This window comes from Onychostruthus taczanowskii, unplaced genomic scaffold (assembly GCF_017590055.1).
Source record: "Onychostruthus taczanowskii isolate IOZ18803 unplaced genomic scaffold, ASM1759005v1 scaffold34, whole genome shotgun sequence".
Classification (NCBI taxonomy): Eukaryota; Metazoa; Chordata; class Aves; order Passeriformes; family Passeridae; genus Onychostruthus; species Onychostruthus taczanowskii.
Window position 1 is genome coordinate 1,882,408 of NW_024500794.1, and position 24,696 is coordinate 1,907,103.

Consider the following 24,696-nt stretch of genomic DNA (forward strand, 5'->3'; position numbering starts at 1 on the left):
TAAGTTTTTGACACCTAAATTTTCTTCTTATTCCTCTTTTCAATGCACTGTTTTGTCCTGGGTAAATTGTCAGTGCTTTCTAGGGAGTTTTTGCTGCCTCTAAAAGGCAGCTTCACCATATGTTCAATGTAGTTGATTTATTACTGATTATCTTTTGGGATTTTCTTGTGATTTATGTTAGTGCAGTAACAAGTTTCCTTGGTCAAGTACCTGTTGGACTGTGCCATGATACTTGTCTGGTTCATGTTCTTGAAGTTTCCTTAATTTGGAAAACAGTGCATGGAGGATGATTCATTGAGACCTGCATCTTGCCCTATCAGGGAATTGGGACTTGTCTGAGGTACCTTTAAACACAGAAATCTGGAAATGCTTTTGGGGTATGTGGCCAGTAATACCTTTTATCAACATCTATTCATATTTAGAAATAGTTATTTCCAATTAAGTTATTTCCCATGACGTGCATTATATTTTAGGTAGAATGCTTCTGTAAAGGAAGCTGTGAAGACAGTTGACATGGGAGCAGAAGAGAACAGTGCCAGCTCCCTGTGTTTTTTGTTATGTTCTGCATGGGTGTTTACGTGTGTCTGTTACCCTCCCCACAGTGTTCGTAGGGCTGTGGATGAGGATGAAGAGTCAGCAGAGGAGCGTCGGGCCGTGCGCAGCATCTGGATGGCTGGAATGAAGGGCTTCACTGAAAGAGAAGCAGCCTCTGTCATTGTGGAGGAAGCCAGGAGACTTCTGCAGCAGGATTTGGCACTGCTGGGGGTGCAGTGGAACCCAGAGTCTTTTCTCGAGACTGATACCTCCTCTGTGATCAGCAGTGAGTCAGAGCTGGAAGACAGACGGCATAGATCAGATGGAGAGGAGTCTGCTGAGTCTTCAAGGGTGTATAACAAAAAAGGGTGCAGAGTTCAACACTGTAATGACCTTGGTTCTCAGATTGGAAACTTATCGAATATTAAAAAGGGATGTAAAAGGCGACTGAGCAGTAGCACAGAAAGCTCTGTGTTTGAGAGTGAAGTCCTGGGCAGGAAACAGGCTCGAGCAGAGGAAGGCAAGGGTGATTTTGTGTACAGTGCTAGAAAACGGCCAAATGTGTGCAGAGGAAATGAAAACATAGAAGATATTTCTCTGGTCAAAACCAAGATGAATTCCAGAACAGCAATCCAAGAGCACCTTACTGAACAAGGAAAAACACCAACACTGAGAACAGAGTCTTCAGCCTCTAGATTGATTAAAAGCACAGATACACATTTAAATCGGACTAGGAACAAAAATACTGCTTCAAAACTGCAGGGGTCACTTCTTGAGGATTCAAATAAGCTTAGTATAGATATACAAAAGCTGCCTGTTTCCTGCACCACCATCTCTACAGATAATTCTGTTTCAAATCAAAATAATAAGGAATTTATAGAAACAAATCCTATAACTCATAAAGTCTCAAGTTCTGTACAGATGGGGGGTGTTAACATTGGGAAGAAAGACAAAATGGAAGAATTATTTACAGAGCCTACCAGCACTAATGAAGGTATGCCTAAGGGGAGGGCAGGTTTTCAGGCACCTGTTATGCTGAAGGGTACTCCACACACCAGTGTGGAGACACTTAGTATTGTAGGAAGTGGAGGAATACCTGATAGTGCTAGGACACAGAGAACTGACAAAACTGATGTTAAGCAGAATAAAAGGAATAAAACTCCAACAGATGCAAGCTCTGCTGAGGGAATGATTGATAAGCATTTTTGTCCTGGTGAAGAGAAAACCTGCAATATTGAGATTCAAAATGCTGGCAAAAATGGGAGTGAAAAGCCCTGTGGAATATTGTTGCAAGCTGGAACAATGCAGAATGGCAACAGTCATCCTAAAGATTTTCTGAAAGGGTCTTTAGTAAAATCCAGAGGTGTTTGCAATGCTGATGGTGTTCAGAATGATCCAGCCTCTCATCTGTTTTCTGACTCCAGAGACTTTGAAGACAGCATCCAGTTGGATACTCAAACTGAGATGATAATAAAACAGGAGGGAGCAGCTGGAATCACAGGACAGCAGGGAATACAAGGTTCAGAGCTGGCAGCAATACCACAGCAGGGAATACCAGAAAAACGAAGCAGTTTTTGGACTGAGAATGATACTGATAAAAGGCTGGCTGCAACACTTAGGAAAGTGAGCTTCCCAAGTCTTATCACAACAAATGACATTATGAAAAACACAACTCAGCACTGTAGTAAAAAAGTTTTGGAGTCTGGAGGCCTTAATTTACAGCCTGTAGTGAAGAAAATAGAACCTGCACCTTGCCTTAAAGAAAGCGATTTCTCAATGACTGACTCACAGCTACACAGTTTTCTACAAGATTACCAGACCCAAAATTCAGTGAAAGGGGAGAATGTGTCTAAAGACCTGAATAAAGCAACCTCCCATTTTGGTAGGGAACACATTGTACAAGTAGAATGCCATCCTGTCCCTGAAACAAGCCTAAATATGAGCGATAGCTTGCTGTTTGATGATAGCTTCAGTAATGTCAGTGACCTTTCAGCTGTTCACATCATGGAAGCTGATGGAAAGGACCCTGTGGCTTTGCTTCCTCCAGATGGTGTTTTGCAGAATCCAAGGCCTGTTGAGAATAAATTTGATGTCGGTGACAATCAGAAAGAACATGAGAATCCGGCACAGTGTAACAATGTGTCTTTAGCATCCTCGGATGTAATAGCAGAAGTTTTGGACCACGGAAACTCCCCGTCTTTTCTGAAAGACATTCCTTCTACATTTCAAGGTCAGTCAGGATTAAGAAACTCAGTCATTTTTAACAGTGACCCCAGACCAAAGGGCTTAGTAGGAGATCAAGGTGAAAAGCTCCAGAGAAACCACCAAGCTTTTGAAAAGAACCCCCATCCAGTGGTGTGGACTGAATGCTCGTTTGAACTAAGCCCAGGATTGCAGGACGTGTTGGACAAATGGCCTAGCCTCTCAGGCATTGAAACAGCTTCAGCAAGCTCCAGTTTGAAAGGAGAGTTAGTTGCTCCTATTGTTAGTCAAGAGCCAGATCCAGTTTTTGAATCTGACTGTTGTGAGCAAAAGCCTTTGCCTACTTGCCAGGATTTAAAAAGCTCTTTCAAGGTTAAAGAAAACAAAATGGAAAACTTGGATCTTCAGAAAACACATGGCATAACACTTCAGCTCGAGGGAAGCAACAGAACATCCTGTCCTGCACCAGATAATAATAATGGGTTTATTCCTCCAACACCTCCCAAAGAACTTTTTCCAAAATGTTCTGTTTCTCTCCCATCTGCAAGAAAGGGACAAGTCACCTGCAAGAAGGAAGGGCAGATGATTCAGCTGCAGTGGAATAGTGAGGGCAACACAGAGCAGCAGGTAAAAACATTCCAGGACAATCTTGAGTATCTAGACCAAACTGAGACAGATGAGATAAAAGATGATTCCACTGTAGACCAAGGCTTTTCACTGCAGCTATCTCAGGATGTTTTTCCATTTGTTCCCTTAAGTGCTGAAAGTTTCACTATTATTGATGTAGCAAGCGACAAAACACTTTTCCAGACTTTTGTTGCAGAATGGAAAGAGAAAAGCAGATTCTCCATCTCAGTGGCATGTGAAAGAACAAAGTGCCTTTTGTCTCCCAAATCAACGATTGGTGGCAAATTCAAAAAAGGTCAGTTTCCTGTTCCAGTGCATTGTTTTGTGAACAGCATGCAGTATCTTCAGCTTAAAGCAGGCCTAGAGAAGGAAAGGATATGGAAAATGGAGGAAAATCACTGATATAAGAGAATCATAGAGTGTTTGGGGTTGGAAGGGTACTCTGGAGATTATCCTGTCCAACTCCCCTGCTAAAGCTGGTTCACGTAGAGCAGGGTGCACAGGATCACGTGCAGGCAGCTTTTGAATATCTCTAGGGAAGGAGGTTCCACAACCTCTCTGGGCAGTCTGCTCCAGTGCTCTGTCACCCTCTGTTTCCTCCTGTTCAGATTAAACCACCCATAACGCATCCCTTCCAAATGTTGGCCTTTTCTAGCAATGTCTTCAAGAGTTGAGAAGGAAGTGTATTCCTTCCTTCCACTCTAAAAAGCATTTCACATTTGCCTGTCAAAAATCTATTTTGATAGTTAAGAAATGTTGCTGTTGTTGTTATGGTGATGTGACAGCAAAGAATCTAACTGCTTAATCTTGTCATTTTAAAGGAAGAATATGTTTAAAAAGCAGCAGCAAACTGCAGTGTATGAATACTTCTGTGGGGAAAAAAAAGGAAGCAATATTGCAACTGATCTGAATTTTGCATGTGTTTATATTGAACCAAGTTTACATTTTGAAAATATTTGAAAATATGTAAGCTTGCTTCAGAGGCAGTCACAGAAGAATATTTAGAAGCTCTCACATACCAACAAGCTGCTAACACTTCATTACTATCACCAGAGACCTATCAAGGAAATGCTTGACACCAGCTCTCCATCCTCTACTAACACACAGCCCCTTTGCTTTACTAAGACCTGATAATATTCAATTTTAGGCTCAACCGTACATATTTGCATTTTCAGCATCCCAAATCTTCTGTATTTATGGATGCCATTTGTAATAGTAACTTCAAATTATTTCTTTAGTGAGTTCTCCTCAGCGGACACAAGTTAAAGGTGAAGGATTTCCTGTCCAAGGATGCGAAGACATCTTGGTAGTTGGACTGGCAGTGTGTTGGGGTGGAAAAGATGCCTACTACATCTCTTTGCAGCAGATCCAAGACCAGACTGGTAAGTGAGCAGACAGGCTCTGCTGGGTTATTTGACACTGCATCTCAAGAAAGTTCCTTCAGCAGATAAGGTTCTTGGGAGTGCTGTGATTGTCCCGACCCTAGCTCAGTTGTGTGGTGGAGTAACTGAGCAGTCTTAGGTGTTAAACACCTTGGACAGGTTGCTGTAGATACATCTATAGTACTGTGTAACAAGGGCAGGTAATTGGCCCAGACACTGGACTGTGAGCGTGCACATGGCTAAAACATTTGCTCACTCCCAGGTTCTCTTTATCTAACTTGCTTTTCCTTTTCAATCTCTTCCAATTTTTGCTCTCCAGAACAAATCTAGCACTCAATTGCTGAACATAGCCCAGTCTGTGCTAAGTGACGTTGTGACTAGGGTTTGATTCCTGGCTATCCTTTGTTTGTTAATACAGACACAGCATATTGCTTTTGGGAGCCTAGTCTGGTTTGATAAAAGCATGTAATAGTGCTACAGATGTATTGTTTGTTCATAGTTCTACTGTAGCTTTTGTGCTTTAGGTGGTTGCATTCAAGATTTTTCTCTTACTGTTTTTACCATGTAATGGGTTAAAAGATTATTTTTGCTTGTATTTATTTCCTGCCTTAGAAATCAGTCTGAGTTTGGCACCCCCACCTTTGGACCAAAGCCTGCCTGTGACAGAGAGAATGAACCATCTGCAGCTGTACCTGCAGAAGAAGACCAAGAAGAAGCGCTCACTTATCATGTATGACTTCATCCAGCACTACAAAACTCTGCTGATGGCTTGTGGCATCTCCTTGGAAGGAAGTTTTGAGGACCCAAAGGTTTGCAGGATTAAGACATTTCTCTTTGTTGAAACTGCTTGTTTAAACACCACAGTGGAAAGACAGGAGTACCTTCTGGTACTTCTGTAATTTTGGTATGAATCTGTCAGAAAGTTTAGTTAAATTTTCTTTCAGTGGGCAATCTAGAACAGTATTTTGAGGACGTTTGCTTTGCTGTGGTTGTTCATGGTGCCTGCAAGAGAAACAAACAAAGAGTTTCAGAGGTTAGCACATTATTATTTCATACCTTGCTTGGCAGGGGAAATGAAGATAAATCTCTCCCCAGTCCCAGTGGACAGGACTTAACTTCTGTTTTGTTGCAGTAAGAAGCTTGGGACTGAAATGTCACAAGTGCTTCTGGTCAGGTTATTCCTTCTGAGACCAGAAGACTCTATAAGCAAAAGATTTACCCACAATGCATACAGACCACCTTGCTACCCCCATTTTCTCAAAACAAAACAAAACAAAGTTTACATGGAATTTCAAAAGGTTTGGGTACCAGTTGTAACTCACATGAAACTCTAGCTTGAGGTAAAAGCACCTAGCTGCTCATGTTACAAAAAGCTCTGGGTGCACAGAGAATGCTGTTGATTTTTAAAGCTTGATTTGCATATGGGCTGAACAGCTTCATTGCAATACTCAGCTCTGCAGGAAAGTAGCTAAGGTGTTCAACACAAGGACAAACAGATTTTTTCCTACCAAGACATAATTTTAGGATGAAATTGAAGAGCAGTAAAAGCATATTTCCCTTCACTGTTGCATGTAATAGTCATACTCATGTTGGTTCATTTGAGTGATACAACGAATATATACATACACCCTCCCCAACCCCATATATACACATATGAGTTTTTATTTCTGCTTGTATGGCAGAGGCAATGTAGAAATCTGTGCTTCATCCTGTTTTGACACAAGAAATTGAAATATACATATAAATTAATTTCCTTTGAAGACAGGGGTTTAAGCTCTACCAGGAGTAAAATATCCCATGCAGAATTCTTGGCATTAGTCCTGTTCTGCAAAAGATAGGAGAGCTCAGCTTGGCTAGTATTCTGGATCAGTAGCAGGTTCTGATCTCTACAAAGTCATTTTTCAGATTAAACATGTTTTGATCCTGATTTTCATATTTATTCCCTTTAAGTTTTAATAAGTAAAAAGACATTTCAAGATGTGTTTATTTGACAGACAATAAAGTTTTCAAAAGTACAGAAATAACTTTTCTTTTAGAAAGAAATAGCTTTTCATTCTCACTCAATAATTAAGTTCTTCAGTGACTTAGGCTCTCCTGAGGGATTTTACTGGAATGACCTAACAAATTATTGCAGTTTACCTGCCAGATGAAGAAAAATAATATCTGCTATAACCTTGAATTAACCCCGACTAAATATTTGCATTTTATTATTACTAAAAGGTAAAAAAAAGTCTCATGGAGTTCTCCGTTTTTAAGGTTGCATGTTGGCTGCTGGATTCTGGCTCCAAGGAACATACCCTTCACAGCATGGTGACCAACTTTCTCCCCAGTGAGCTGCCCCTCCTGGAAGGAGTGGGCACGGGCCAAGGGGTGCAGAGCCTGGGGCTGAGTGCCAGCAGAGACCAGTCTGGGCGGTACAGAGCAGCCATAGAGTCTGTGCTTGTCTTCAATGTCATGGAGCAGCTCCACAAGGAGCTAGAGAAGGAAAATCTGACAGGTAAAGATACATCCTCCACCTGGGGGCAAAGATGGAGGGTAAATACAGCTGTACTGCCACAGGCTGAATGATTTGTGCAGAGGAAAAGCAGTTTGGAAGTTCTTATCTAAATATATTCTGTCAAAATGTTCATTTGTTAAAAGAAAAGAGGGAATTCCCTTGGAAGTATATATATTCTGAAAGAGAAATTAAAATATAATTCTTATATCCCAAATCTCCACCAGTTCCAGTGGTTAAGGCTGTAGCAGAGTCTATTCTAAGTCTCTAAATCAAGCAGATTTGTACCTCTCAGGTGAGTGCCCTGGCCATTCTGAGGGACTTGTGGGTCTGTCTATGATTTCTCATGAGCATTTTCAAAAGCTTTTGGATTTTCTTGTCAGAAGTAATTCCTAAAATCCTCAGATGTTTTCTGAAGGAGATTTCTTGCTGTTTGGCCTGCCCATATAGCATGATTTGTCATGTATGCATTGTGTCCATGAAACTCTTGTGGTTCCATAGTGAATGATCCTGTATGTTTGCACTAATAATTGCTGAGTGCTTGTGCTGTTTTAAAACAAACCATCAAAAGCCCCCAGAAGTATATGATTGGTGGCCATTATGATAGCTTCCCCTAAATTGTATCCAGAGCTGAGGATTGTGGTCCACTCCCACTAAAACATTTTCTTGCAAGTTTACCATATCATTTATGATTGTTACAGTTGAACCTTAGAATATTTTAAAAAGGTGTGGGTGGTGGAATTAATGTGTGTCAATTTAGAAAGCCTTACATTAAGCATGTCTGCAGTTTATAAAATGTTGATATAGGGAGAGATGTATTTTTTAGAAAAAAAATTGACAGAAGCTGCTCTCTTAAATACCTTTGTGATAGGATATTCTGGAACACTTCTTAATATGAAATACTTCTTATTCCAGAAACAAAAGTATTTAAATTAAATCTGCAGTAAAATATTTCAGTGTGTCAGAACATTTCAGTATTTTCAAAACTGAGGATTCTCTTTTTTTTTTTTTTTTTTTTTTTAATGAATGTGTTTATCTGCAGTTGATCTGTTTCATTAAAGATTTTCTTTGGTTTGTACTTACTACAGATGTCTTTTCTAAAGTGGAGATGCCCACCCATTATTGCTTGGCTCTGCTGGAGCTGAATGGCATTGGTTTCAGCACAACAGCCTATGAAACCCAGAAACAAGTCATGCAGGCTAAACTGAGCCAGATTGAGACCAAGGCATATCAGCTGGCAGGGCACAGCTTCTCCTTGACCAGCCCTGATGACATTGCAGAGGTACATGAGGGCTGGGGTTGGGAGGGGGGGAACTTCCCCAGAAGTTATCATCAAGAGGCTTTGGCTAAAATAAGAAAAAAAATTCTTTGTGGGAGGACAGCATGAAGAAAATCCAAAATGCAAACCCAGCTCTGCTGAGAGTTCATTTATCCTTACACTCCTTATGAGCCTGCTGCCTGCAAGAGGCTGAGTCTCTCCTGCTTGTTACTGATTATTCTGGTTTCTGCCAACTTTAGCAGAGATAAAGAAGGTAGAAGTGGAAATACGTATGTTGGAAATGAAAACCAAGTGAAAATAAGCATGTGGTTTGTATAGGACCGTGGCCTCTCAGGGTGCATGAGATGATCTGCCAGTTAAATGGCTTTTGGAGTATTTTGGATGAGTGGTATAGGACTGGAGAAGGTTTTTTGCAATGCCAGTGTCCTGCACACGAGATGTGATTTGGTGTAATGTAGTCTTGAGTCTAAGAGTTGTACTGAAAAAGTTGCATTGTTACCCTTGTCCCTGTACAGGCATGAACAAGGAGGAAAAACTGCTTTAAAAGTTTTGAATCAAGTGCTGTCTGCTTTTAAGAACCTTTTAAGAACTGACATTTTTTAAAGTCTAAGAAACATATTTCTATGTAAGATAGCAAAGCTTTCATTCCTGAAGAATTTAACTTTTTTTTTTTTTTTTTTTTTTAATGCACATTACATGGAATAATTGAAATAGATTAAAATTGCTGTGCATAGTTTTCTCCCCCTTCTCTTTTTTTCCCCCCATATACTATTTTCTCGCTGGGGGGCTGTATTTTATATGAAAGTAATCAAAATCTGCAAGCAGCTATCAGTAAAAGAAATTCCACAGAAATATTCCTTCTTTGTTGTAAATGTAGAATCTTGCTCAGTAACAGTAGTCTAAGTTAGAACTCCTGAATTAATGCTCGACTTCAGTTTCACTCTGCTTCGTGGAAAAGGGGAAGTAAAGTTTTGTCTGAAATGCTGTTTTCTGAACTACAGAAGCTTGTACCTCATGTGGAAATTTATTACCAGTCATTCAAAGTACCTTGTTTAAGCTAATGGAACTTTACTCTTCTAGTTTTTTGTCAGTAAAACTTCTGTGCCATAAATGGGCTGGAGAAAAGCTTTCTGTTCCCTTCTGCCAGCTGTGAAATCAAAGACAATAGCTGCTAAGTAGTGTATCATGCTCTATGGAAACATAAAGTGAAAAATTAAGAGCTGAATTCTGTCTGTCACCAAATGAGCATATACTTAATTTTCTAGTTTTTGACAATTTGTTAGAAAAACTAATATTCTAGCTATTCTTTAAAAGGTATTTGTCACCACCTCTTTTCTGTGCCATTCACATTGTTCTGAAGCCTGCTCCCTGCTAACACTTCTTTTTTTTTCATCAGTGTTCTTCCCACTTTCAGTCATCTGAACATTACATTACAGCTGACTGTCAGTAATAACCTCACTTATTGGATGGAGTTAATTACCTTTTCTAAAAACATACCTCTGAACTTAAACTTAGAGTGTTCAGAAAATGAGATTTTAAATTGCATTTCGTAGTTAATTAAAATGAGGAGGAATGACTTTGCTAGCTGGGATCTTTAATCAGCTTTTTAATTACCTGAAGCATTTGTACTATCCTTTGGCTGGAACAAGCTGTTTAAGTGCTCAGTTGCTTTTGTTTTCTCCTGGGAGTAGTATGCAGAAACTGATTTGAAATTCTGGCCTCTTTCAGGTCTTGTTCCTGGAGCTGAAGTTGCCACAAAATGGAGATGTGAAAGTCCAAGGGAACAAGAAAACCCTCGGTTACACCAGAAGAGCAACTGCTAAAGGAAACAGGGTCAGGCTAAGCAAGCAGTTCAGTACAACCAAGGTACAGTATAATCTGTTTCTAATCTGAAAGTAAATTTTAATTGCCTTTTCCTCGTCCAATTACCACTGGAAATTCAAACTGGGTTCTACCTTCTCTGTTAGCAGAATTATGACTCCTACTCTCCTAAATCTTGAGTGCAGTGAGGACATGCCTGTAAATAGCAGGCTTCAATAAGAGTAAATCAGGCAGAATCTGATTTCCCAAATCACGTGTAAGACCAAAATAGCACAATAATTTTGTAAAGCCAATAGCAGAAGAATTTTTCCACATCAGCTTGAGAGTTACTTAAATACCATGTCAACTAAATACAATATTTTCTCTTCCTGCTACTATCAAATCTGTATTTTTTGCTTCAGAGAATTTGTCTTCAGAATAGCTAATCTGATGGCTTATCAAATTTAGTATATCAGAGGCTTGTATAATGTGAAGGCTATTGACATTCTTGCCAGTTGATAAATATTGTGGACCTGCATTAATACCAACTGCTGCAGGCTAACGGGTGCTCTTGGCAGACAAGTGAAATTAGCAGATATATATGTTCCTGTTTTCAGGACTCATTAATCTGTGTTGTTTTCTTAGTTTCCCCTTGTTCAGTGTAGTCTGTACTCGGAAGACAAGTATTGATTTCTGGAACTCAAGTGGCAGTAAAGACACTGGGTGCAGTGGTGGTGGCAGAGCAGGGAGCAAGAAGCAAAGAGAGGATTTCCTCCTTTTGTGATGTGGAGGGATGAGGCTGCAGCTGCCTGCGGTGCACAAAAAAAAAAAAGTTATTTTGAGAAATGTTTTCATGCCACTGTCTTTTGAAATTCTTGTTAGTCCCTTCATATTTCTGATTCAACTGAAAGGATTTGATTGCTAGTGATCAGCTTTGTCTTTCAAGGAGCGTGGTCAGGGGCTTCACTTGGTGTTCCTAGTGTACAGATAGGAGAGAGCAGGGAGAAAAATATGCAAGAGGATGGAGGAGAAGCATTAACGCTGGACAAGAGGAGACAACGTAGGGGACCTATGGCAAGTGATGCTTTATTTCATCATTTCAGGTGGTTTATTGGTTGGTGCAGGTTAAGAGTGATGAGATGGTGCAGAAGTCCAAAGAGAAGTGATTGTCTTCTTGTGGGTAATAAAACTGCAGCTGTGTCAGGTGGTGCTTTGATTACCAAGGTGTAGGTGGTATAAGTGGAGAGGATATCGATTTAATTTTAAGGCAGCAACAGTGGAATCTCACTGTGGGTGAAGGAGTCACTTTTTCCTGCAGAACAGCAAAAACTTTTTAAATAAAGTTTTAAAGGCCGTTGATTAGTTGTGCCCTTTTCTTCCCACAAGGATGTTTTGGAGAAATTAAAGACACTTCACCCATTGCCAGGGCTGATATTGGAATGGAGGAGGATCAACAATGCCATTACTAAAGTGGTGTTTCCACTGCAGAGGCAGAAGCGATTGAATTCTGCACTGGGAATGGAAAGGATATATCCAGTTTCACAGACTCACACAGCTACAGGTGAACAAATGTGTGCAAGTACCTCAGTTCTTACTGGCTTTTTGTCTTTTTGTATGTGTGTGCAGCTTTTCTAAGAGGAAAAGATAGGAAATCAAGCCTGTGCTCTGCTTCAACCAAACAAAGATACTGGTACATCTGTTTGACATATATCTGCCTTAAAAAACCGGATGTTTAAAATAGTTTTTGTGTTCACTGAGCATTATTATTAATTTCTTGCACATATTACCATGTAAATATCTGACTCTAGAACAGGTCATTATTCATACCGAAACAGGGAACCATCACAAGCCCATTAAACACAAATTACTTTTCCTTTTTAAATTTTTTTTCAGTGGTTGTGTCCTCTCACTCTCCTGCCCACAGTATTTTGGAGATGCAGTGTGTGCAGCTGTATTGAGTTAGAGAGACTCCTTTTGGACCCTTCCTTAGTTCTGCCCTATCTTCCTTTCAGGTCGAGTAACCTTCACAGAGCCAAATATCCAGAATGTGCCAAGAGATTTTGAGATTGAAATGCCGACTGTGGTTGAAGAAAGCCCCCCCTCCCAAGCCCATGGAAATGTTCATTCTCGTGCTGCATTGGGGGGCAGGTAGGAGGATCTTGACAAAGCTTCTGTCTAATCTTAATGTGGTTGGGTTGTCAAATTTCTCTTTTCTGCCTTCACCTGAGGCTGCTGTCATGTCAGTGTGACTTGTTATTCAGTGTTTCTCTTACTGGGGAATAAATACCTAAAAATCAGTGATACATGAAAGACATAATAATACTAACAGCATGTGGTTTCATGGAGCTATTTGCTTTCTTTTTGACGTTTTTTTATGAAACCCTTCAGTGAGATTAGCATTATGTTCCCAGCTGTTGGATGGAAAGTCTGAGTGTGAAAATAACCAAACTGAAGTTAGGATCTGGTTTGACTTGCTAAGAACTACTCTGAAAGAAGATAGAATACTGTGGAAGAAGCAGAAGAAAATTCATTTGTTTTATGCTGTGCAGCTCCCTTTTGAAGGGAACAGGGGTGAACATATTTTTCATTCTTTGTTAATAATTTCATTTGTGATAGTGACCTGCAGTAACTACTAGGTAGCAGAGGAAGATTTCTAAATTTGGTTTCTCTCAACCACATAACCTGTTTTCTATGATTCTACAATTCTACTTTGACAGCATTACATGCCAATGCCTAAACAGTTGTGTGAAAGTCTAGTGAAACACCAATCTTTCATCATCTACCTTGTGAGCTTTGAGGCTTCCTGCTTGGTGGTACTTTTCTGCCTGCTCATTTTCTCTTTCCATTCAGGTTCTTGTCCCAGTTGTGTCACCTGAGTGACTTTTCTAAGCTTTTTTTCCCCACAGCAAGATGCGAGAAATTTGAGAAGGTTTTTGCTTCTTCTGTCTGGTGCCTCCTACCACCATGTGTTTAATTAACTTGTGCCTTGGGAAAGCAATGAGAAGAGAACCCAGGAGTAGAAGGATCTTGTTCATCTCCATCTCAGAAAACCAGGCATAGCCATGGAGGCAGGAATGTCATTCTGAGATAAAGCTGTGGCAGTGCTCAGGCTTGCAGCAGCTTTTCAGGATGGCTCGGGAGTGTGCTGGTTTCTTCAGAGTCTTCCCTGTAAAGAAGAGCCCATCAAAGAGCTGGAGTGCCTGCCAGACTCTGAGAGGTCTCTCAGGCTGACTTTTCCTACATTTTCTTACATTCCTTAGTTAAGCAGCCACTGTGTTAGGAAGATGGGCAATCCTAAAGGCACAGAAATGACTACTGGCACAAAAGAAATTGCCATCCAGCCAAGTCTGATCAGCCTTCCAGTCTTTGGTCCAAACTGTCTATTATCTTACTAACTACTATTGCTACTCTTTCCTCCTGTTGTAAGAAGCTTCTGACCAAAGTAGTGTAGCTAAATTAGGTCATGGTATAAAGCCCTTACACATTTAACTAAATTGAGAACCTATGCTGAACAGTGTGATTTTTCTCCAGTAGCCAGACATGCAATTGTTCCTCACCTTTATTTCTTTTGAAAATTTATTTCTGTGATTTTTGTGCATTCATCTCATTGATCCCTACCATGCCTGAAAAGCCAATACTTAAAAAGAAAAGGAAGTGCACAAGAGAGAGCATGATGTTTTTTTCTGTGCTCTGCTGAAACTAGTCTTGATCTCAGAGATACCTTTTCATTTTGATAAAGAACTTGCTCAGATCCCTGATCCAGACATCAAAGACTTAAAAAGGCTTTTTGCCTTCCAGTGAAGAGCCCACTGGCCTGTCTGTTAGACTGGTGCTGATGGGAGACTGTGATGTGAATGGTGTCAGAGCCATGCACTGTTCAGTGGATGTGCTCATGGATACAATTCCATCTGCAGCTACAAATGACTTGGTGGGACAGGAGACCCAAGCAACTCTGAGAGGACACAGAGCACATGGGTGACACTGTAAACTTTTGGCCACTCAGAAAAGAAAATTGAGCAGCTTTGGGGCGCTTTTCCTCTCAGTCTTTAGGGAGGAAACGTGCAGTGTGTAACAAGCACCTTTTCTGCAACTTCTGCTCTGTTTTTGCAGGCTTACTTGTCTGTGTGTGCGTGTGCAGTAATGAGGGTGATCTTGGGGGTGGGGTTTTTCTGCCTCTGGGCTGGTGTGTGCATTCTGCAGAGGAGAATGATGTTGAGAGACCTGGCACTCAAGATGAAGTGTTGAATTTTTAGGATTCCTGTGACTGCTGTCTTTCTGGAATGAGCTCATCACAGATCTGGGGCCATTGATCTTACCTGTTTTAGAGCAGAATGATCCAATTTCTGAACTGAATCTTGCATGTACTAAGAAGATTTATCCCTAAATCTTTTTGGAATCAATAAATCCCTTTCAGATGTTTATGTGGTCTCTGTCCAGTTCCTCCATGGTCAAATTTGGGTATGGATTGTCCAGAAAAATAGAATAGAGGCCAGTGTCTCACTTGTTTTCACTGATCTGTTGTGGTAAAAATGATTATGCATCTCTTAGTATTTTAGAAATTGGTGAAGAGCAGTCATTTTTTTTTCTCCACAGATGCAGAAAGCGTTCCAGTATTTTGCCTAATGGACTAAAGGTTCAACCTGCAAACAGATCCGAAGAAAGAGGAATGCCATTTTCTGTTAGCATGAGGCATGCTTTTGTTCCTTTCCCAGGTAATGTCCTGCTCCTGCTCTGGAACTGTTAAGTGTATGGTTAGCAAAAAAGATACAATGAAGGTTTAAGGACTGATAACAGTATATATGTGTCTGAGCAGCCTACTTGGAAAACTAGTGCAGTAGTTAGCATGCCTTCAAAATTATTCACACAACTGTAAAAGAGAGAGTTTCAGTTGGGCAAAGTACTCAAATGATACCATTCACATGTTCACACTTTCATTTCCTCTTTAAAAATACCTGTTTTTTGAAGAGGTAGCTAAGGCAGCTCTTAATACACAAATTGCACTCTACCTAGTGTTCTTTCTATCCAAATGTCAGTTCTCACATTGCCTGCTCTGTCTTAGACACCTGGACAGATACTTGTTTATATGGTTTTGGTGGATTCTAAATGTGATTAGATGTAAAGCATACAGGCCTGAGCACTGGAGAAACAGGCAAGAATTTGTCTTGATAGAAATTGCTGTGAAAAATTCTCAGAGCAGAAGATAAAGGGTGGGTTCAGTCCTTCTGCTGGCAAGTTGAATGGAATATTGGAATAATTTATGAAATAATGCTTTCTGATAACTTCTTGACTTCAGGTGGCTTAATCTTGGCTGCTGATTACTCTCAGCTGGAACTGAGGATCCTTGCTCATTTGTCTTGTGACTGTCGCCTCATTCAAGCCTTGAATGGTGGTGCCGATGTCTTTAAGAGCATCGCAGCAGAATGGAAAATGATCGATCCCGAAGCTGTTGGAGACAGGACCAGGCAACAAGCTAAGCAGGTAATTTTAGGAAAAAAATTCAATAGCAGCTTTTTGGGCAGGAAGGTTCAGTGTTCAACACACTGTAGCATGTTTTTCTGTTTGAGTTCGGCCATGATTGTTCAGTAGTTCCTTTGTCCGTCCTCCCACTCCCAGTACGTTGCAACTAAAGCTGTCAGGGTTTTTTTGGGGGGATGAGGGTGGAGAAAAGCAGCATGAATGGCTTGGACTCAGGGGGGGTCTCTCTTCTTGAATACTTGCCATGGTTTCCATGCACTTGTCTTCCAGTGGATCACATTTTGTTTTGGCTCTGCTTTCTCTGTGTGGCTGACCAAACGGTTGCGATTCTTCACCCTTTCCTCTGGCAGATCTGCTATGGAATCATCTATGGAATAGGAGCAAAATCTTTAGGCGAGCAGATGGGGATTGATGAAAATGAAGCTGCCAATTACATTGAATCCTTCAAATCGAGATACACAGGTTTGGATATGGCTGTCTGGGAGCTGGGTGGTGGTGGTGGTTGTTTTTAATGCCTTCTATCCATGTCTCTTCAAATCCTAAATTTGTCTCAACTTACTACTTGTATTTCTTGAAAATGGTTTTCATTTTGAAAATGTCTGGTCATGAATGCAGCAGTTTGATACTCTGTAATGTTTTACTCTGCTTTTGTTTTATTTACCTTTAGGATTTTGTTCTTATTAGAATCATTTTGCTAATTTTAATTAATTAATAAGCCCTGAGGAGTCATTTTAAAGCTCTTCAGTTTCTGAATGAGAAACATGCTTTTCCTTATTAAAACAGACATTTTCAAATGATATGCTGTGACAACTTTAGAACCATGCTTCTTATAATTTTTAAATACAACCATTTCTTTCTTCTGCTTTTGTCTTCTGCTTTCATGGAGTTTTAAACTGTTTTACATATTACCTTTTAATTTTTATCCAGCTGCTCAGAGTGGCTCTCCCCTGTTTTGTAAAAAGTCGTGGCTGTGTTTCTAAGAAGCATGTTAATTTTTAGGAAAGATGTAGAGAGAATAGAGCTGCAATCAGAAAAAGAATGGAGGGCAAATGGGACAAGAGGCAGCTAGCTCTAATCATAGGACTTGAAAATGAGCTGGAAAGTTATGTTCTGAAGATTTAGGGTTTGTTTCTTTAGGAGACAGATGCAGAAAAACAGTTTTCTGTTACGATTCTGTTTAGTCTCCATTAATTTCTGAATAGTCTCTCCTTCATGACCATTAGGAATGACTTCCTGCTTCCTCTCTCGGAACGTGTGCATGCATACAAACCGCAGTGTACCTGATATTGTAACTTCACTTCTCTTGGGTTTTCACCTGCTAGGTGTTGCCAGGCTGACTGCTAAATGACATACCTAATGAATTGACTTAGGCTGTCAGTCCTGATTTTGAATATCTCCTTTTATGTTTTATATTTTGTAAACATGGAAAGAAACTGTCTGAAGTTAACTTTTCCCACTTTAGTACAGTTGTTACCTGAACTTGCAGTGCAAGTTCACTCTCCCTTGTCTCACCTTTCTTTGACCTAAGTTTCTTTTTAACACTCTTGGTGGATTTGCTCCTTCCCTTGCAAAGTGCAGGTGGGTGATTTTCTTTCATCCTAGAATCTGAAGGGACACAGCCTGAAGTCAGGCAGCCTGAGGCATCAAGGGCTTTGGCTTCTGCTTTCAATTTACTCTCTCCCTACTACTTGTCTTTCCGGTGCTGGTCCAGGTTCTGACCTCTCCATTATCAATAAGACACGTATGACCCTCTGTGCCTGGGCACTGGGCAGGATGGACTTCCCACCTCCTTGTGCACAGCCAGATATCCTGACACTGTGCACTCTCTTCCACCTCAAAAGTCTTAATAGGTTTTGCAGCAGAGCTGAATGTGTGCCTTTGTCCACTGATGGGGTCTGGGAAATTTAAAGGATTTCCTCTGTGCTGCTTGGCTGCCCCAGACTGCTTTCAGTGACCCCACTGAGAAGTCAGTACAGAACGTCAGCTGTATTACAGAAAACTTTCTCTGTCCTTTCACAGGGGTTCAGAAATTCTTGAGGGAGACAGTGCGGAGCTGCAGGAGGGATGGGTTTGTGCAGACCATCCTGGGGAGACGGCGCTACCTGCCAGCTATCAAAGATCCAAACCCCTACAGTAAAGCTCATGTATGTTGAGTGCTGTGCCTTTTTAAAATTCTTTTTTAGTTTTATTTTTAAAATGCCAGATTTCTTTGCATAGCCATGTCTGCAGATTTACAAGGTTTGTGAGCCATCTTAGTCATGACCTTCCACTTCTTGCTCAGTTCATTGTTCCTTCCGTCACTCTCTGAATAACAGAGCTTTTGTCATGGCCTGTTTGACGTAAGTCTTCTGTGACTGGGTGTGCAGCTGTCATCACTGTGCTAACCTCACTTCAGAACTCCCACGTTGGAGCTGGAGTGAGTAATTTATTGAAATCGATGGACATGATTTTAAAAAGCCTCCACACAGGGGTACACTTAAACTCTTCAGGCTGAGTTGCTCCCACTCTGCAGTCTTTGTATGTTACGTGCTGTCAGCACTTGAACAAGAAAGGGCATTTAAGACCTATATTTGTGGGTATTTGTTAATTTTATAATTTTCCCTGAAAGGAAAATTGCTCTAACTTCTTAGGTAAGTATTAGTATACACCTTTGCATTAACATAATTTTTTTTCCAGGTCATTTTGGATACTTCTGCCATAGACTCTACTTCAGTAAGAGTAAACTGACTCCCTAGGGAGGTGTTTCTGTGGGGAGGAAGCATTATACTTCTCAGCAGGGAGCTGGATCAGGTTGTGTGGAATTAAAGACTAGAGTAGAAGAGGGAGGCAGTGGGGGAGTTTGTACTCCAAACAGTTGACAGGGAAACAAGGAGGCTTTCAAAAAACTTTTGAAAATAATGGACAATTTGATCTGAAAAATACTTCAGCAGGAAGCTTTCTAGATGCATCTTCTGTTCAAATTTGATTTAGTTTTTAAAATCATATTAAACACCAGTTAATGAATTATCTTCACTGTCATTTCAGCATCCTTGTAGTTCTTTGCAGATGTTTCAGCTCTAAACAAAGAAGAAACTTGGAGTACACTTTTCTTGTCTGAGGAGGGGATTAGTAGAGAAGTTGCTTGTGTTTAAAAAAAAAGGGTGGTCTGCTGTGTTTTTGCACAGCTGTAATGCTCTGGCAGTCAGGATTTAGTGTGGCAGACCAAATTGTTAGTCCATGAAGTCCAGTTCCTTGCCTTCGGTTGTCCATCCCTTATGGCTTTGAAGATAGGCAGAAGTGTCTTGTGGTACCTGGATTAACTGAGATTTTTGGTCTCCCCTTGAAACTGTTACCATGGGTATATGCTTCTCCTTCCTGTGGATTGTGACTCTTGAAGATTATCACTCATGATATTCATTAATTTTAAATTTGTGGAATTTTGTCAGAAATTTTTGTAGAAATTTTGTGTCTGAAGCTAGTCTATAATGTGTCTTTCTCTCAGGGAGATAGAACAAACTTTTTATTTCGAATTTTTACTCTGTGTATATTTGGCCATGTATTTATTATTTTTAATTAAGTACACATGACACGTTGGATTTGATTTTTTGGGGGTGAGTTTTGAGAACAACTATCTCTGTTCAGGCAGAGCGCCAGGCTGTGAATACGACTGTTCAGGGATCTGCTGCAGATATTGTCAAAACAGCCACTGTGAATATTCAGAGACGCCTGGAAGCTTTCTCCTCTGTGTTCAAGTCCCATGGACATCTGGAGAGCTCCTTCCAGAGAGATAAAACCGGTATGGTTGCCTCTTCTTTGCACACTGGAGCAAGATTTTCAGTGTTACTAATGTTAATTTAAAAAAAAAAAAAAAAAAAAAAAAAGCCTGAGAAATAGTTAGTACTTTTGGGACTAGAGGTGGGAGAAGTTTTATTTCCTAACAGTGGTAAGTCTGTGTTTAAGGGGCAAAAAAGTCATCAGGAAGGAGGAAGAATGTCTGCTCAACAAACTAAAGCAAATGTGACCAGAACAGAGATTCCAGTTACCTCAGAGCAGATCTTGCAAAGGTTGGCAGTGAGAGTTCATGTGTGATGTGGTCTGTGATGCCAGCACAGAACTGTTCAGAAGTAGGAAGGAGGAACTGAGCAGACACTCTGGCTTCAGAGGCAGTGAAAAAATTGAGTGGGGTGACTTCTGTTTCCAAAAATACATTTTTTGGTTAGAATTAAGTCTGGAATTTGCTGGTTGGAATTGGATGCACAGAGACTTCACAAGAGTATTATATGAAGCACTTATCCTAAGTTTTTTCAACATAAGTTTTTTTCTGCTGATAGCAAAGCTGTTCTGGGGTGTTCATTCCCAGAGGGATGCCACAAAGACTTTTTTTAGATTAATGGAGATGGTGTTTTGTTCATCAGGTGTATTTTAGAAAGACTACTTAAAAGATGGAGAGCTGTATTTCTTTGATAGCTCTTATGCTTCAATTGAAACATGAAGAGTCTGAAACTGAAATATGAAGAGTCTGATTTGGAAACTAAATAATTAATTGGCAAACCTCTAAAAATGTGTCAGGGAGTTTATTTTGGAGATTCAGAAGTCAGCTAGGAGTAGAAGGCAGGAGCTTGGCAGAGCTTCCCACCCCTCCTAGAGGCAGAAGCTCCTGACCTTTGGCCAGTACAAGTGTAGAGAGGTGAGTAGATGCATTTGTGACAGTTTTTCCCTGCTCTGATACTGAGTGTTTCCAGAACTGGAAGGAATTCTTTTTCAGCAAGTTAGAGGTGCCTGTGCCATCAGAGGAGCATCCTGCATCATGTGGCTGCTTCAACATTGCTGCTTCAGTGTGAGGCTTGTGTGAGCAGCTGATGATGGCTTGAAACCCTCTCTGTGAACTGAAGTCCTCCTGTTAGCTAACCTGAGAAATAAATAACTTTTGAGTCTCTGTGTGTGAGGTGGTGTTTGTTTATTTTAAACCAGCAACAGCTTTTACCATGGAAGGGTTTGTTTTATTTTTTGTCAGGGAAGGCCCACCAGGATCTTGGTTTTGTCAGCTGCTTACTTGTTTATTCAATAGCTGCTCTTTTCTTCCTTCCTCAGTTCTACTCAGGAGCTACACTTTCAGAAACTGCATTTTGCAGGGGGCTGACTGCTTTCTTAGACTAGCCATTAAAGTGTTTGTGGAAGAAAAGCAGAATCCTCATTTATTGCCAAAGAGAATGTTGTAAACCAGCTTCTGATTAAACTTTGCACTATTTTGTTTAAAATTTACTTTCAAACCAGATGGTTCAGGAGACACAACTGTCTCTTGCTTCTCATCTGATTCATGTCTTTATAATGTAAGGCTGAAATGTGTACATCTAAAATACTTCTCATTAACATTTTTTCCCTCAGTAGCTGTACAAATATTGATAGAATAGCCATGATTTATGGTTTTGTCTGTAGGCACAGGCTTTTTAATTTTCAAGGTCCTCACCTTCTTTTTGTCAGCATTAGGAATGTGCAAAGGCTTTTGATATAAGAAACACACTTTTGCATAATGGTGCCTAACAAACTCTGCTCTTCACCTGTGTAGGAAGGCTGTTGAGGAGGAGAAACACAGGGATGTTACATCCCATCAGAGGAGGCTTCTTCATCCTCCAGCTGCACGATGAGCTCCTCTATGAAGTTGCAGAGGATGATGTCATCCAGGTACAGCCCTGCAGTTCCTCTTCCAGCTCTGCTGCATCACTATTTCAAACAAGCCTTCCTTCTGGGAGCTCACATCCTCTTCCCTGGATCCCCCCTCCCTGGGTGCTGAAAGGGCTGTGAAAACAAAGTTCAGCTGGATGCAAAAAACGTTTGCATGCTTGATCCCTTGATTTTTGGGTTCAAGCCATCCCCATGGCTGAAGTTCATTTTCAGTGTGTGCTTTGTTGCTTGCAACAGCAGTTCATGCAACTTCTCTGTGAGGCTTGATGAGTGAAGTGGCTTGGTATTGTTGACAGGTGTAGGGGAAAGTGTTTCCTCATCTGGAGGTATTTTTGCCTTCCTGTTTATGCTCTGGTGCCTAGCTCAGAGCATGCATTATAACAGCTGTGGTTTGTACTCTGTGCAGGGAAAGGAGGATTCTTTCCTTTTGGTACTCCTTTCCTCATTCCCTACCTACTTGTCTTCCTGGCAGGAGCACTGTGGTGCTGGTTGGCAGCAGGTTAGGTACAAGGAATCTGCTCTGTGCTTTTGAAGTGCCCTTAATGTCTGTGTGTGTGCTCCTCCTCCCTGGAGGCACTCCTGGGCCTGGGCAGAGGAGTCTGTGTGCCAGCTCTCAGGGGCAGGTGTTTGAGCTGGATGTTGGCAACTCAGTGTTTCCCAGGTCCTGAGCACCAGCACAGGGAGGCTCCCAGGCCGTGCTTCCATATCTTGGGGTACCTTTCTTCCCCTTCTGCACAGGCACATCACTGATGACAAAAGGTCATCTCCTGATGGCAAGCAGTAACTCCTAGTCTGACAGAGCTTTCAGCAGTGCTGACTGGCCTGAGCATGCATGTATATATTAATAAATATCTGCTAATAAAAATATGAAGACTATAAGTGAGTATATCTATTAATAATATCGATACATTCACGTAAATAAAAACAAATAGTTTGATATTTTTGTCTTGAATTTCAGCTCAAGCTTTTTCTCATTTTGCCAGCATTGTTCAGACATCTGCTGCTTCAATCTAGGCAGGCTGTTTTTGAGACTGAAAAGCTCCTAATATTCTTCCTGTAGAAGACTGAAATCCCCTGAGTAGAGGCTTTAACATCTTTAGATACTGACTCCAGTTTATCAGGGTGTTCCCAGGAGAACTGGAGACAAGTGAATGGATTTGCTTATTATTTATTGTATTCTATGTATTTCATTAACTACCTCAACTTCAAGAGCAATTATTACCAGCTTTTCTGACTCCCTTCAGATGTATTTCTCCATAGATTTTTCTGGGCAGTTGCTTAAGCCAGCAACTGCCTGCCTTGCAGCACAGCTGCTGTCCCTGGTTCTGGGTGCAGCAGCCCTAATCAGGTATTCTTTGCTGGTGCCATGTGCTGGACTTGTGACCATTCTCAGAGAATCTCCTTCTGTATGCTTCATGTTTCTTTTGATCTGCTGGGCCCCAAACTTGATCAAGGCTGGAGTGGTTTGAATAAAGTGGAAAATTGCTTTGTGTGTCATGCAAGCAGCATTTTCCATGTTCCAGAATTTCATTTCCTTGTTTTCTCACAGCAGCGTGCTTTGCTTAGGCCCTGTTCAGTTTTTAATCTCTGATAACCCCATTTTTTTTCCTGCCCAGGCAGTTATTTTTCATCCTATTTTTGAACAGTAGATTATTTCTGTCCTAATTCTCTACCCTGCTTCTTTCTACTTGGTACTTGACTGTGCTGAATTACATCCTATTTCAAAGCACTTTTCTAGGTTATCAAGATCATTTTGAAATGCAGTATGTAGGGACATAGGGGCTTGGAAGACAGATCTTCCCCTAGTTTTTCATGCTGTTGTAAACATCTTGTGCTCTGATTTCCTCAAATCTCCTCCTCCATTCCCCAGCAAAAACTATGGAGGAATTTCTATGGTGGCTACATGTCAGGAAATTAGGAAAACACATGGAAGGGTCAGACAGCTTGAATAGTTCCTCTGCTGACAGGGTGGCTTCTAGCTGAGCTCAGGAATCATCATAACTTCAAAGCCTCTTTTCAGTCTGCTGTGGAAAGGTTCATGGGATGGGTGTGGATTGAGAGATTCATTCAAATAAGCAATCCAGGCCAGGCTGGATTCTGTATAGGTCTTGGGGGAGGGAAGGGGGTGGTACCTTTGTCCAGAGCAGGTTTCTACAGTCAGGAGAAAAAAATCCAGTCTCTTGTAATCCAAACTGCTGCAGAAAGAAATAATTTCTGGTTTCTTAACTGTGTGTTGAAATGAGTGTTTTCTTAGGAATACTTCCGGAGAGCAGAGAACAGTTACCTCAGCTGTTTACTAGAGGGCAGGAGTTGCCTTAACTAAATAGCGAGGGGGAACCTGGGCAGCATTTGTAGCACCCACATGGAATGTGACATGCTTTCCCAGAGGTTTATGATTTGTGTTTCACAGAGTGCTTTTCAAGCTGGCACAACACGGAGGAGCCACCATTCTTTGCTTCTGGCAAATTGTGTCTTGCTTTCAGTACCTTGAGTCTTTCAGAACAGACTCCATGAAACACTTAAGAGTTGTGCAGCTGAGTGAAAAAAGACTCTTCAGGATTCTCAGGTGTTTAACAGAAAGTTAACCTTGGCCCCTTTTTTTGAGCAGTCTTTAACACTGCAGAACCAGTCACAGTTCTGTGCTGCATGAAATCTCGCTGGCTTTATACAGTTTCTCCATTCATAAGCACTAATCAGGAGATGGTTGCATTCCCATTGGTGGTAAGTCAGTGCAAATAAATGCAGGATAGGATTCCAGGTGCTTGTCTGCCCCAGCTATTGACAGAAACCCAGAGCACTGAAGCTGTGTGTGTGTCTGATGCCTGATGTTTTCTTCTAGGTTGCTCAGATCGTGAAACACGAGATGGAAAACGCCATCAAACTCTCAGTGAAACTGAATGTTAAAGTAAAAATTGGCCCCAGCTGGGGAGACCTGCAGGACGTGGAGCTGTGACACTGCTGTGTGACTTTCCCATGCAGCAGGCACCATGGACTGCAGGGTGGAGGCCTGGGATCACCTGCGGGCGGTGTGATCCTCCTGGGCTGTTTCTGCTGGCAGGGTACCCAGCTGCCTTCTGAAACGCGTGCTGGAAGCTGGTGTGAGATCAGCGAGCCAAAGCAGCCAGAGCTCAGCCAGAGCACGTGTTTCAACTGTGAAATTATTAATTGTTAAAAGAAGGATATTTAAATGAATTCTACCAAGGGTTCTTGATCTTGTATAAACCCCCAAAGTCTAATGAATT

At 41.0% G+C, this 24,696-nt stretch overlaps 1 protein-coding gene across 1 annotated transcript in view; it reads left to right on the plus strand.

Moving 5' to 3' along the window:
* The window catches only part of POLQ (DNA polymerase theta), a 52,787-nt gene extending 28,380 nt beyond the window's left edge, over positions 1-24,407 (plus strand). The window contains exons 17-31 of the mRNA XM_041410795.1: positions 603-3,662; positions 4,606-4,745; positions 5,358-5,554; positions 7,002-7,242; positions 8,328-8,521; positions 10,247-10,384; positions 11,705-11,879; positions 12,331-12,466; positions 14,912-15,030; positions 15,612-15,796; positions 16,144-16,255; positions 17,813-17,937; positions 19,415-19,568; positions 21,339-21,454; positions 24,294-24,407. Coding sequence (XP_041266729.1) covers positions 603-3,662; positions 4,606-4,745; positions 5,358-5,554; positions 7,002-7,242; positions 8,328-8,521; positions 10,247-10,384; positions 11,705-11,879; positions 12,331-12,466; positions 14,912-15,030; positions 15,612-15,796; positions 16,144-16,255; positions 17,813-17,937; positions 19,415-19,568; positions 21,339-21,454; positions 24,294-24,407 — 5,206 coding nt within the window. The remainder of the gene's footprint in view (positions 1-602; positions 3,663-4,605; positions 4,746-5,357; positions 5,555-7,001; positions 7,243-8,327; positions 8,522-10,246; positions 10,385-11,704; positions 11,880-12,330; positions 12,467-14,911; positions 15,031-15,611; positions 15,797-16,143; positions 16,256-17,812; positions 17,938-19,414; positions 19,569-21,338; positions 21,455-24,293) is intronic.
* Positions 24,408-24,696: the final 289 nt, after the last annotated feature.